General features: G+C 41.8%; 2 protein-coding genes across 5 annotated transcripts in view; one reads left to right on the top strand and one right to left on the bottom strand.

Moving 5' to 3' along the window:
* dync1h1 (dynein, cytoplasmic 1, heavy chain 1) overlaps positions 1-8,093 on the bottom strand; it is a 26,011-nt gene extending 17,918 nt beyond the window's left edge. The window contains 18 exon segments of the mRNA XM_008311041.3: positions 48-220; positions 312-467; positions 642-881; positions 992-1,111; positions 1,196-1,306; positions 1,413-1,589; positions 1,743-1,883; positions 2,010-2,156; positions 2,278-2,427; positions 2,518-2,697; positions 2,783-3,859; positions 3,946-4,173; positions 4,389-4,660; positions 4,757-4,943; positions 5,042-5,297; positions 5,388-5,561; positions 5,629-5,716; positions 7,424-8,093. Of these exon segments, the coding sequence (XP_008309263.1) occupies positions 48-220; positions 312-467; positions 642-881; positions 992-1,111; positions 1,196-1,306; positions 1,413-1,589; positions 1,743-1,883; positions 2,010-2,156; positions 2,278-2,427; positions 2,518-2,697; positions 2,783-3,859; positions 3,946-4,173; positions 4,389-4,660; positions 4,757-4,943; positions 5,042-5,297; positions 5,388-5,561; positions 5,629-5,716; positions 7,424-7,673 (4,127 nt within the window). The 5' untranslated portion in view covers positions 7,674-8,093.
* A 410-nt stretch (positions 8,094-8,503) lies between these two features.
* stxbp5b (syntaxin binding protein 5b (tomosyn)) overlaps positions 8,504-12,426 on the top strand; it is a 29,564-nt gene continuing 25,641 nt past the window's right edge. The window contains exons 1-2 of one of the 4 annotated variants that reach the window (XM_017035543.2): positions 8,504-9,829; positions 11,886-11,983. In XM_017035543.2, coding sequence (XP_016891032.1) covers positions 9,680-9,829; positions 11,886-11,983 — 248 coding nt within the window. In that variant the 5' untranslated portion in view covers positions 8,504-9,679. The remainder of the gene's footprint in view (positions 9,830-11,885; positions 11,984-12,426) is intronic. The other 3 variants (XM_008311001.3, XM_008311008.3, XM_008311025.3) reach the window with 3 other exon arrangements.

Here is a 12,426-nt window from a genome sequence, read left to right as displayed (position 1 = left end):
TCGAGACTCTGACGGAGCTAAGGACACAAACACAACAACAGTTATACAACACACAGGCCAGACTAAAACATAAAGACATTCTGAGTGATCAGACTGAATAACTTACCTTGCGTGGCTGCACAGACACCCACGGCTGCTCCTTCATTTGATCAATTTGCTCCCAGACCTTGGAGAGCTCAGACCACACCTCCTTCAGGTCCTGCAGCTCTTCCAGGGCAACCTATAGGTAACCAGATAAAAGGAGAAATGTAATACATGTATTTTTATCTTAAAAAAATAATTAAAGTCAGAGCTAAAAAGCACAACTTTACCTGCACTCTCTCCTCACTGGCACTGAACAGACCAGTATCAGTCAGGTCCAATGCCTCCTTGGCACGAGCGCACTTCTCCCTCTCAACCTTCAGGCGGCTGAAGTTGCCTTCGTAGATGGTCAGAGACTGAAGAGCCTCCTCTGGACGCAGGTTTCCCTGTTGGTGACAGGTTGTTAAACAAAAATAAAAAAAAAGAGGCAAAGATGGCATTGTTCACTGTAAAATCCATTTGTGTACTTCACATGTCATAAATCTAAAAATCCATGTATCTTTAAACTAAACTATGAATCTATTATCTTTAATCCATAGATTTAGAGTTTTGACTCTTACAGCAGTTGGTTTGGTCTTCTCCCAGTCGTTGAGCAGGTCAGTGGTTCGGTTCTCCACAGCTTTGTCCTCCTGGACGATCTTCATCTGCAGGTTGGCCACCTGCTGCTGGATGGCAGTGTCCTTGCGTTTCATGATGTCACTGAAGGCGCCCCATTCGCCTTCAATGTTGTCAATGTAGAGCCAAGAGGGCGGGAACTGGAATCTCTGCTTCTCCAGCAGACGCTGTCCATTACGGAAGAGCTTGAGGTAGAGAACCCAAACAGAACTTTAAATTAAGAACACCTTGAGAACACAGTTGGAACAGAGAAGAGAAAAAAAAGCACATAAGCGTTGCACTGCTGTGCACTTACATCGACATTTTTCTCAAACTGCTTTATCTTGCGCTTCAGTGTCTGGACGTAAGTGATGAAGTTGACAGCATCAGAAGTGCTGGCCGTGTCCACGGAGTGTTGCTCCAGATCTTGACGTGACTTTAAGACACAGGGTTAGCATAGTTAGATATTGACAAAAACATGGTTGGAAAACACATGACTATATATGGCATCTTGCATTACCTTTGAGATCTGGGCATGGAAATCCTGCATGTTCTGTCCAAGCATCTGACCAAACTTGCTGAGGACTTCTTTGTGCCACGAGTCATATTTCAGGTTGACCTTTGATTGGACCTGTTTTTTGTTTTTTTGGGAGGGAGTGGGAGTTTAGTGAAGTTAAAGCTTAGTAAAACAAAGTCTCTGCTCTCAAATCTACAGGTAAACCCAAGATTATTTCTACCTTTCCATAGTCGATGACCACAGGACCAAACTCTTTCCGGGTCTCTGCGTTGTCAAATGTCCCTCGTGCTTTTCGGATTTGGACCAGCAGGGCCTGCCACTTGGTAAGATCTTCACCCAGACGGTTGTAGATGTTTTCAGCCTGCATGTCCCACAGACACTGGTACTGTAGCCACACCTAGGGAAAGGCAAAACAAAGAGGTCAAGGGTTTAGAATGACTGTAAGAAAGGTTTAAGTTAATGTAGATGTGGGAGGTTAGGAAAATCAATCGGCACAAAAGACAACAACCAACAGTCAAGCATGCTTCGACAAACATACAGAGATTCTTACCTTGACGTATTGCTCCACCTCACCTACAATGTCTTCAACTGCATTGTAGGCCTCCTCAATGGCTGCAGGACCATCAGGCATTCTGGTCAGGGCATTTCTGTAGAACTTCTCTTCCTCTGACAGCTCATAGTGGACACCCACCTTCAAAGAAAGGACAGAACAATAGTTTGTAGGTGTGCAAGCAACAGCAATAGATTATTAATATCTAAATATACATTTTAAGATCTCTTTGTAGCAAGACTCAATTATACAATCATTTATAATCACCTGGTATCTCTGACTCTGAATCCTGGGAAGAGAAATGATGACATTCTTCCAAGCAAACATCTCCTGGTAGAGTTTGTAGCGACAGTCTTCGATGGGTGGATTCAGATAGATGACCTGGTTTGTGATTCTCAGCTCATGGACAACGTTCTAAAGGAAAGAAATGTATTGCAGAACTCTATAACCACACAATTTGTCATCCAGGTATGAGCAATAATGAAAAATATGAAACAAAGCAAAGAATGCAATTTCACCAGGGCCAAACATGTACCTTAATCTTGGGCTCCCCTCCAGGTTTGTGGCTCACTTGTGGAGCCTCTGTGTCCATGTCTACATCAGCCTTGTCCTCCACCTGGCCACGGAGCACCTGAGTCCAGGCCTTAAGACCAGCCTGCAGACGGACTCCCAGGATACGTTCAATCTAGGTAAAAAAAACCCCAATATATCATTTTTAAAAAAACAATTCCTAAGTGGTACATTTCTTAGGCTCTAGTTATCAAGTTACACCAACCTCAATGTCCAGTTTGTTGACCCAAATGGGCAGGTTGGAATAGGAGTGCAGGTTAAGGTCATCCACCGCCTTCTGTACTCGGTTAAGGATGTCAGTGAAAGTCTTGTGGTCAAACATGCAAGTGTCCAGGGAGCGAACCTCCAGGTCTATTTTCTCCTCGATCAGCAAGAGGTCATCCACCTATAAAAAGCATAAAAGGTCAAACTCAGTTGGAAACATTCAACATTTTGTTTTAAAATGGAATAATAACCGTTTTTCCACAGACCTTTTCCTGGAAGTTGAACACTGTCTCAGCCAGCCTCTGAACATAAGGGTCCAGCTTGTAGGACTCCCAGACCAGAAGGACACCTTCATTGATGAGTGCCTGAACCTCCTTCTTCAGTCCAGCCACCAGTAATGAGATAGAAGACCTCTCCTCCACCTTCTCACATGTGCGCTCATAGGTACGAACGCTCTCAATCAATGAGATGGCAAATGGATACAGCTGGTTGGCCTGATGGGCTTTGTTGACGATGGCCAGAGGAACACGGAAGCTGAGCCACTTGAGGTTGCGGACTTCTTTGGACAAAGTGATGATCTCTGGAAGGAAGTTGACTTTGAGCTTCAGCATGTTTCCAGTGCGTCCTCTGGCACGTGTGCTCTCGATAGTGAAGATGCGGCCCGAGACTCCAAGGTTGCGCTGCTGCACTTTACGGGCCCAATCGTCAAAGATCTCCTGAGTGTTGAGTTTGGCCCTGAAGCTGTCTCCATCCTGCTTCAGCTTCAGCCCCTCCACGTGATTCTCCCAGCCCTTTCCCAGGACATCTTCCACCCTCTTCATGTATGCAGTCAGCTGTCGGTCGATCTGCTTGGCCCAGATAATGGATCCAGACACAGGTGGCAGGTCGCGGACATGGCTCATCTTGCAGGCTTGGCTCTGTGGATACTGCACCTTGAATTTGTCATGCAAGGACTCTATGTCATCCTTCACCCGTTGGATTAGCTGTGTCTGGTATTCTCGGATGGCGCCACGGATGTGAGGACGCACAAACAGTGCATTGAAGCGGGAGAAGATGCGGAACATCTCGTTGGCATTCTTGGCAGTTCCCAGCTGATCACGCAGGCGAGCAGTGATACGGGTCTCCACGCGATCGATGCGTTCATCGTAGCGTTTCATAGCAGCTTCCCAGGCTTCCATGCCCTCCTTGGAGACATCCAAACCATCGACCTCTTTGACATTCTCATATGCCAGGTTGACCTCTTCAATAGCATTGGCATCAGCTGCATCAAACAGGACTCCTGCTACCTTCATGTCCTGTGGCTCAACTGTCTCTCCAGGAGTATGCTGAGGCACAGCAGAAACCTGGACACAAACAGTGCATGAAAGAAAATTCAGTAAACAAAAGAAAATGAAGTTGGTGATCCGCTGAAAAAGAGTTTAAATTCTACCTGAGGTCTGAGCACACGGACAATGACAGCTCTCAGCTGCTCGTGCTGTCTTCTGAAACGTCTCATGTGATCCAGTCGTGACTGCAGCTTCCTGTGAGCAGGACTGAGGCGCCAAACCATCTTCAGGTTCTCCTCTCGCTTTCGCTTCACAATGTCCCTGAGAAGCACCTGGAGTTTCTCATACTCATCCTCCCAGGTCTGGAACACCTCGAAGCAGGCCACCATCACCTGCAGACAGAATTTTAAAAATGTAAAATTTCATAAGTTGAAGCAATCTCAGGGTTTCCGCCGTGTACATTAAGCAGCAGCAGCCACGGCCTATTAATTGCCACCACAGTCTCGGACACACAATAAAAGTCTACTTGTTACAGTGAAAATACCCTCCCTGAAACACTGAATCTTGTACATAAAGACACTCTGGATTTAGATGCAACTATACTAACCTTTTCAAATTCTTCATAGGCAATGTGCATGAGCTTCCTTGTGCCAAGAACCTTGAGAAGCTGAGAACTTAGGTCTCTGGAGATGGCCTCGACCAGACGCAGAGCTCTCTGGATGGGATACTTGGTGTTTCTAATTTTTTTGAGGTGAGTGAATATTGCCATAAGAGCCTGACGGATCTTGTCGAGCTCAGAGGCAGAGAGCAGGTCATTGAGAGGGAAGTCCTTCATCAGAGGGTTGTAGTCGTTGACTGTTTCCACAGCCTGCTTTAAACCTGGGACAAGTAGAAGAATGACAAGAAATCTGTTTATTGGTGAAAGTATTAAAAGTATGAGGGCTTTATAGTCAACGAAGAGTAACTATTACCCACCGGTGTCTGTGTCAAAGCTGACTGTAGCGTGGAAACGCTTTCCGTGTTTGAGAATATCCAGGGTGAGCAGAACCTCTGGGCTCTCCCTCTTCTCCTGTATCCTGTTGAGAGCTCGTTCCAGATTCAACCAGAAGCTTATCTCTTGCAAGGCGGTACCAGAAGCAGGGTCACGGTCAAGTTTTGTAACCTAATGAAGAAATTAGTGGAAATGACAAAACTCACTTACATGAAAATCACACACAACAAATAATAGGTTTTAGGGATAATTATAAAAATCCTTCTCGCCTTTTGGATTTCTCTGATCCATCGGTTGACTCCTGATTGGAGTTGATTCAGGAAAGTTGGATCTTCAACTTTGTCGCCAAAGTCCGTGACCTTGGGCTTCTCTCCACGCTCGTAGCACTGCTTGGCAACGTTTGCAATGCTCAGGTGGATGAGCAGGTTGATTTCCGGAATCTCAATGTTCTGCTGCAGGTGCAGAAGTCCCATCTCCAGCTCGGCAATCTTCTTCTCCACAGAGGGAGCCATCTTATCGCCATCTCTGAAAGGTCAATGATGAAGATTACCAGGGTTCACAAAAATTTCCATCAACATATACAATAAATGTCATATGAGACATATTGATGATTACCTGTCTGCCTTTCCAGACTCACGGATATAGGACTTGAAGAAAGGTGCAACAGCATTGCTGATGAAAGAGTGGAGAGTTTCGTAAGGAGAATCTTCGCTCAGGGTCAGAACACGAACTTGGGTAGAGATTGGTTTGTCTGCATCAATGACTCCTGTCCTCTTGATTAGAGCCAAGCTGTGGGAATGGAAAAAGGTTGAGTACACTCATTTAAACTCGCCAACCATCTTTCCCAGCTTCTTACCTGTTGGACTTGATGCCATAGTGTATGTCAATGCTGATGTTGTAGGTAATGCACTCTTTTTCCTCTTCACCTTCATCGCCAACATCCTCTGTGTGAGCAACAAATTGATATTTTTATCAAAATTATTGTAAACTGTATCGAAGCAGAATGGCTGGTGGTCCAACACAGTTGATAAACTGAATGTATCTCTATGCACACATTACGTTGTGCGCAAAAATAGACTTGGATACAATAACCATATCAATAAACTGTAACTTGTTAATATTGGATGTTTACCATATTCAAAATATTTAAAAATATATTAATAAAATTGGTAAGAATGTGTATTGCTGTCATCTGCGCTCTCCAAAAGGAATCTAGCTGTATCATCATCCCCACCCTTTTTTACAATTCAGGTCTGAAAGATGACATCTGCAGACAAAGTATCTGCATTGCAGTAGTGTTGTCACTACAGACTGATCTGGTGATCTAAAAACACACATGACTGAGCCTCTGTGGCCTTGTTAGCCTGCTGGTCATGTGCAAAAGCAATAGGGTCGTTGTTCTGTTTTCATAAATCATAATATATGAAACTGTGCTGAGAATGAGATTTAGTTCTGCTCCAGGAGGAGAACAATGTGCTCATTGACATAAGCTGATTCACATGAAAATCAAAAATATGAAGAAAAGAAAATTATTTTGAAACTTGTTTTTCCCAATAATTTTCTTTTCTGACTCCTACCAATTATATATAATTTCCTCTCGCAAAAACACATTGGTATTCCTTGTTTATATTTGTGAGATAATGCCCTCTATTCGTATTTAATTACATGCTGATACTGGTATTGGCAGCTGTTTCACTTATCATACCAATCTTAAATTTGTTTAGAAACCAACTCTGTACAGTTGGACAATCACCCAAAGCACTGAAGTGATACTTTTATTTTGAATGTTATATTACTTGTGTGGCCGCAACAATTACTCTAATTAATAATAATCAATTACTAGTAATCAACTATTAAGAACATCATTTTATCACTTTTCTTAACTCAGTCTGCAAATTCTCATAGTTGTATTGCTTATAAAACATTTTTTAGTTTTGTGTATAATTGATATTTTTATGATAGATTAAAATGTGTAACTTGCTGGATATGATTAGATCAAAGGCCACAACTAAAAATGTCATCACTGATTGGTCAGACAGGCTTTATTGAGTATAAAATAAATTATATATAATAATAAATGCATTAACTATCATAAATCCATTATTTATTTAGCACAAGTAAAATATACCACAATAGACATCGACTGCTAATAATTGTTGGTGTTGAGATTCTGTCGTAAAGGATGAGACATGAACATGTGGATGCTGACATAAATAATTGAAAATCGCTTTGTTCTATAGGACTGGATGTTTATTCTACTTAACATGATTTAAGAAGCATTCCTGATTCATTCTTTTATGTCGGTCAAGTTGACATTAAAATCGCGTTTGAATAAATGGCTACACCATTGAAGATGTGCTACCCAACTAACGAGGAACACCTTTTGTTTCCGATAACGTAATTCCTTTCCTCCACCCATTGTGGCGCAGTTTCCCAGTTTACTAGAAATGAAACTGATGGTACTACAACTAGGAGAGGATAAAATCGTTGTTGAAAAACTGGCTGTACATTAAAACTAACTTGGATTAACAGATCATAGAGGTGTTATAGGAGAACGACATGATAACAGTGAGTTGTGTTCTTCACTAATGAAGCACTGGTCGAGAAGAAGTGCTGGTAAGAAATTTTAAACTATTCAAAATAATAAATACCTTTAAGTGCACTTCTCTCGACCAGGACGGTGTGAATTTGAGGGTCAGAGAGGAATTTCCTCATCTGCTCCACGGCACTCTTCTCCTCTAGGGCGGTTTCCAGCGAAGCCGGGGCCTCGCCGCCATCTTCCAGAAGCAGCGGCACTAGTTTGCGAATATGCTTCTGAAGCAGCAATGGGTCGGCGACTGTCTGGACAGCAGAAACCTCCATTGTGCCGGAGTTTTCATCCGCCCCGCCGCCGTCGGACATTCTGCGAAGCGGTCAGCGGCGACTCGTTCACTGCGAGACTGACTTGTCAAAGAAAAGAGAATGACGTGATAGAATTACACTGCAACAGCGCCCTCCGAACCGGACAGTCGCTGACTGCTGCTGTCAAGACGCCGCAATGCTGGCTCTTGGGCTTTATGCGCACAATGGATTGTGGGACTCGATGTTCAAATGTTATGCATTTCATTGGAAAGGTCCCGTTAAAAACTATTTTTCCCATAATGCAACCGTGCACTACCCCCTTGTTTTAACCATTGACTACAGATAGGGGGAGCAAAGGAGTTGTCTCCCTAGAATGATACGACAGTAAACCCATTGGTGCATATGTTGAATTATTACAGAGTAACTAACAACGTATTGTGATAATGACATTTTGAAAGGACATGTTTGGTCCTGGGAATCTATGACTCACAAAAGACTGCACCGATTACACGCCTGACGAAAAAACTTGAATATGCGTATGAAACGGACCTTACAATGGAAATCACGCAATGATTATTAATCGTCGCTAGGGTGAATTACGCTTTGTATTCACACGTTCAATTAGCAAGAATGAAGTGTGTCGTTGTTTTAGCAATATTGAGCCGAAAGAGGGAGCCAAAGTTTCAGAAACTAATGTAATTCAGAACACTTGATGCCATTGTATTGTTTTTACGTTCTCTGTAAAGATGCTGATGTTTCCCATGGAAGAAAGATAAAAGACATTTAAAAGGGTTCCTGGTACACATGTGTACAAAGGAGAAAAAAGTCACAGTCAATTGCTTTTACGCAACACCCATAGACACGATATATGTGCTTTTGGCAATTCATTTTCCTTTTGCCAATTTCCATAGAGGCAAACAGACGAAACGTGTTCAGTGCGTCACTCACAATCTTAATCGTTTGAATTTCAATGGGCAAATACAACTAAAATCGTTGGAGGTTACTTAATTAGCAAGTTAACGGATATCCGTATATAGTATTATATGAGGTAAAAGAAAAGCATTGTTATAATAGCACAATGCAACAAGAAACGTAAAAAGACAAAATGAGTGTATAGTGGTACAGCATTATAGGATCTAGTATACAAAATAAGTGTTTAACGTTAACTAAATACAAAATCTAAATACGGATATATGAAGAATAAAGGGTCAAATAACTTATGAAGAAATACAAAAGAACTGCAACCCTAACAAACAGTACGATGGTCAGTCAGAGATTTCAAGTGTTGCTTTTTAATTGTTTAAATAATTAAAAGGGAGAGATTTAATCAGGGTGTTTAGTTCCTTCAGAAAATGAACGATTTTAGGTATTGAATCAGCAAATCATTCCATCTCAAAGAAGAAAAATTAGGAAATGACGCAGTGACAAACTTGCTAGTGTCCCAGTTTGGACGCAAGTATTTAGTTCCCTATTTATTATTATTTTCGCGAGATGAGTAATAATTTCACTGTTTTACATTCTTTATTTTATTTAAATTGAAGGGTTTGGGTTGTTTTCATTGGTTGGTATTTGAGCATAGATCATAACGGTTATTTTGTCATTTTAGAAACAAGAAGAATCACATAATTCGTGGGTCACCAAATCTTCCGTTACACATGTCCAGCATCCGGGTGACGGCTCGCAGCGCAGACTCAATCCCTGCTGCAGCTCACTGCGTTTCCGTAGCACAGCCTGCTACCCGCTGAGCACTGGCTGCTGAGGGGAAACAGCTCTCGGAAACCATTGATCCCGTTCGAATAACGCCAAAGCTGGGCAGATAAATGGCGGATTAACACTTGTAACAGAGAGGACTGGCTTGATCCATGATCGTGACTTGGGTGCCTAGTGGGGAGTGCGTTGGCAACACCCACCGTAACATGTGAGATGTCCACAGAAGGATATTAAGTGTGCGTTATTTCTGCTAACCAGCTAGCATCGGCTGCCCCCTCCTCTCCCTTCTCTATCCAATTTATGGTAGCTGCCTTCATCTGTTTGCTCTGTTACTGTCGCGTCTGCTGTGGAGGAAAATGAAGAAGTTTAACATTAGGAAGGTGCTGGACGGTTTGACAGCGGCGTCTTCCTCCTCCCCCTCCTCCGCCGCTGCTCAGCCGGGTACTCCAAAGGAAAACGACGCTGTCCAGGAGACTCTCCAGTCCGAGAATTTTCAGCTTTGCAAGGTAGGTTTCCGTTGATAGCGGCTAACGTTTACCGGACTGTTATACAGATGACACCGGCATGACCAAAGGCTGGTGTTGTTTTTATTTTCTCTTCTGTTCTGCATCGTTCAGTGGTTGTTTATGTTGTATGACACGGTATCAGCCTAAAAGGCACCTACGTATCACTGTTAATGGGGAAGTAATTAATTTATATATTCAGTATTTCTGTGTTGTTATATTTAATCTCCGACTGTGTCCCACTCCCACTACGGTTGTATCCAACGGCTTGTTACAGCTTCATTCACGGCTGTTTGCACTGCACTGAATCCCTGCCTCAGGTCACTCCAGTATCCTAATGTGCTCTTTTCAGTTTGTCTAAGAAAAGATTTACATCATAAAGAAGTGTTGGAAAGTTTTGTATTGCGCTGGCAGGTCAATGTGCTATTTAGCCAAATTAGCACATTGGCTAAAATAATGCCTCAAAAACAATATATCTTAAGTTAGCCAAAATGTTGCTAATTTCTCCCCATAGATTCCATTATGTTTGCTCCCAAATTGCTAAAACTCGATTAAAAATTATTTAAGTCGCTAAACGTGCTAAAAACGTTAGGCTATTTGCACTTTTATAAATCCTTGTCCTAGGTTACCGTCTTCTCGATAAATTTCTTTTCTGTTTTTCTCTTGGCACAAAACGGGGTTTTAGCTATAAATAGTTATCCAACTTTAAAGACAGAATAGGTAAAAAAAATATTATATGTTATTTCATTGTTTTGTGTGCTTGAGTCAATAAAACGACACATTTTCCAATATGAGGCAAATTGCTTAAAATTAACCACAAAACAAAACGATTATAAAGAAGCTAAAAGAAGGTGAAACATAGTTGTAGCCAAAATAACTTATGCACCTATTGCAGAAATGTATATGTAATTGTTTGCCAAATTATAGCCAATATTTCCTATAGCTAGCTAAAAAGTAGTCATGTAATAGCTACAAGCTAGCTCTAAAAGCTTGCAAAGGGATTAGCAAAAGGGATTTATAAAGTTATGTCTGTCTGTCTATCAAGAATATAAAATAACATAATTTAAAGGTTATCTTTAAATATTGAAATGAGCTCAAATACTTTCCACGTAGAAATAAAAATCAACAAAAAGACTAAAACAATGTTTACCTTACAATACCTTTAGCAGACTCTTTTATCCACCATGTCAGCCCTGTCATAACTAAAATTAACCCTAAATAGGAGGTGAAATAAAAAAGTCAGACTTAGGCGTTGTTCTTTACTGTAGATTGACAGCTGGTAGAAAAAAGTAGAGGGACTGCACACAAAAAATCCTTTCTGTGCATATAAACATGTCATATGTGCCGCTTTTATTTTCTTCACATCCTAAAGAGATGCTCTGTGGACAAAGAGCTAGTGTCTCTGTTGACAATTTACGTTCAGTCAACATATAGTCCTATCAGGATCACATCTCCTCTATATTCTGAGGCATTGTCTATGTCATTAATATATTGGTCTGCTGTCCTGTGATTGGCTGGTTGCATTCCATGACTGGTTGAACCGGTGTTATGCCTTGTGAAGTGTAGAACATTGTAAATGTGTTCACTGATTTGTCCCTGATACCACCCAAATGAACTGAAACAGTGCACAGAATTTAAAACCTACAAGCTGTGCACAGCCCATGGGTGGTTGGTCAAGAGTACCAACTCAAGGCAATTGAGTAATGCTGTACATGTGCCGTTATGATGATGATGATAATATTTTTGAGGCAGGGGCAGGAATCTGTCAACAAAGCTGAACCCTGTCAACCCTGTTAAAATGGATACAATGAGTTAATTACCAAGGTTCCACAGAGCCTGCATTGCACATGTCAGGCGGATATCAGAAAATATTCCAGCCATCATTCGCAGTAATGTTTATGCTTCATCTAATTTACTACAATAATCAGAGAGTAATTTCCATGTTAATGAACGACATTTTTTGGAGATTATGGTGATGTTTTTTCTCGACTAATGACAGCTGGACTCTGTGTTAGTGGTTTAACAACAGGTTTGATACTAATTCTGTTTTCTTCTGCAGACTGTGCGTCATGGCTTTCCATATCAACCATCCTCAATGGCTTTTGACCCTGTCCAGAAAATCCTGGCTGTTGGGACTCAAACTGGAGCTCTAAGACTGTATCCTTTTATAAACAGGGGAAAATGAAAATGAAGAAAACCACAAAAGGGAAGTAAGACTTGGAATATTTTTTCTCAGTCCCATTTACACACCCTTGAACACACTACCCTGATGTGTGACCTTTGAGATGTTTTCTACTTGTCATATGACTGAATCAGTTTCAGAGTATTTCACAGGGTGTGGGGAATACACACAGTAAGTGGCCTGTCTTTGCCTCCTGTCTTCCGGTAGAACAAAAAATAAATAAATCCATACCAAACAGAGGGATATGGAGGGGGCTCAGAGGTAGACACTAGCTAGGAATTTGTTTGTGTGCAGCCTGCAGCCTCCTTCTCCTGGAGCACCAACGCTCATTAGTGGGATCTCTGCAGTAGCATGAACAGCTCCTTTGCCATATGCTGTGGAGCCACCCTCATCAACGGAGCTGCCTGCTCTGTGACAG

Source organism: Cynoglossus semilaevis, chromosome 1, assembly GCF_000523025.1.
Source record: "Cynoglossus semilaevis isolate Cse_v1.0 chromosome 1, Cse_v1.0, whole genome shotgun sequence".
In the NCBI taxonomy this organism is placed as follows: domain Eukaryota; kingdom Metazoa; phylum Chordata; class Actinopteri; order Pleuronectiformes; family Cynoglossidae; genus Cynoglossus; species Cynoglossus semilaevis.
This window is presented reverse-complemented; position numbering and strand designations above follow the sequence as displayed.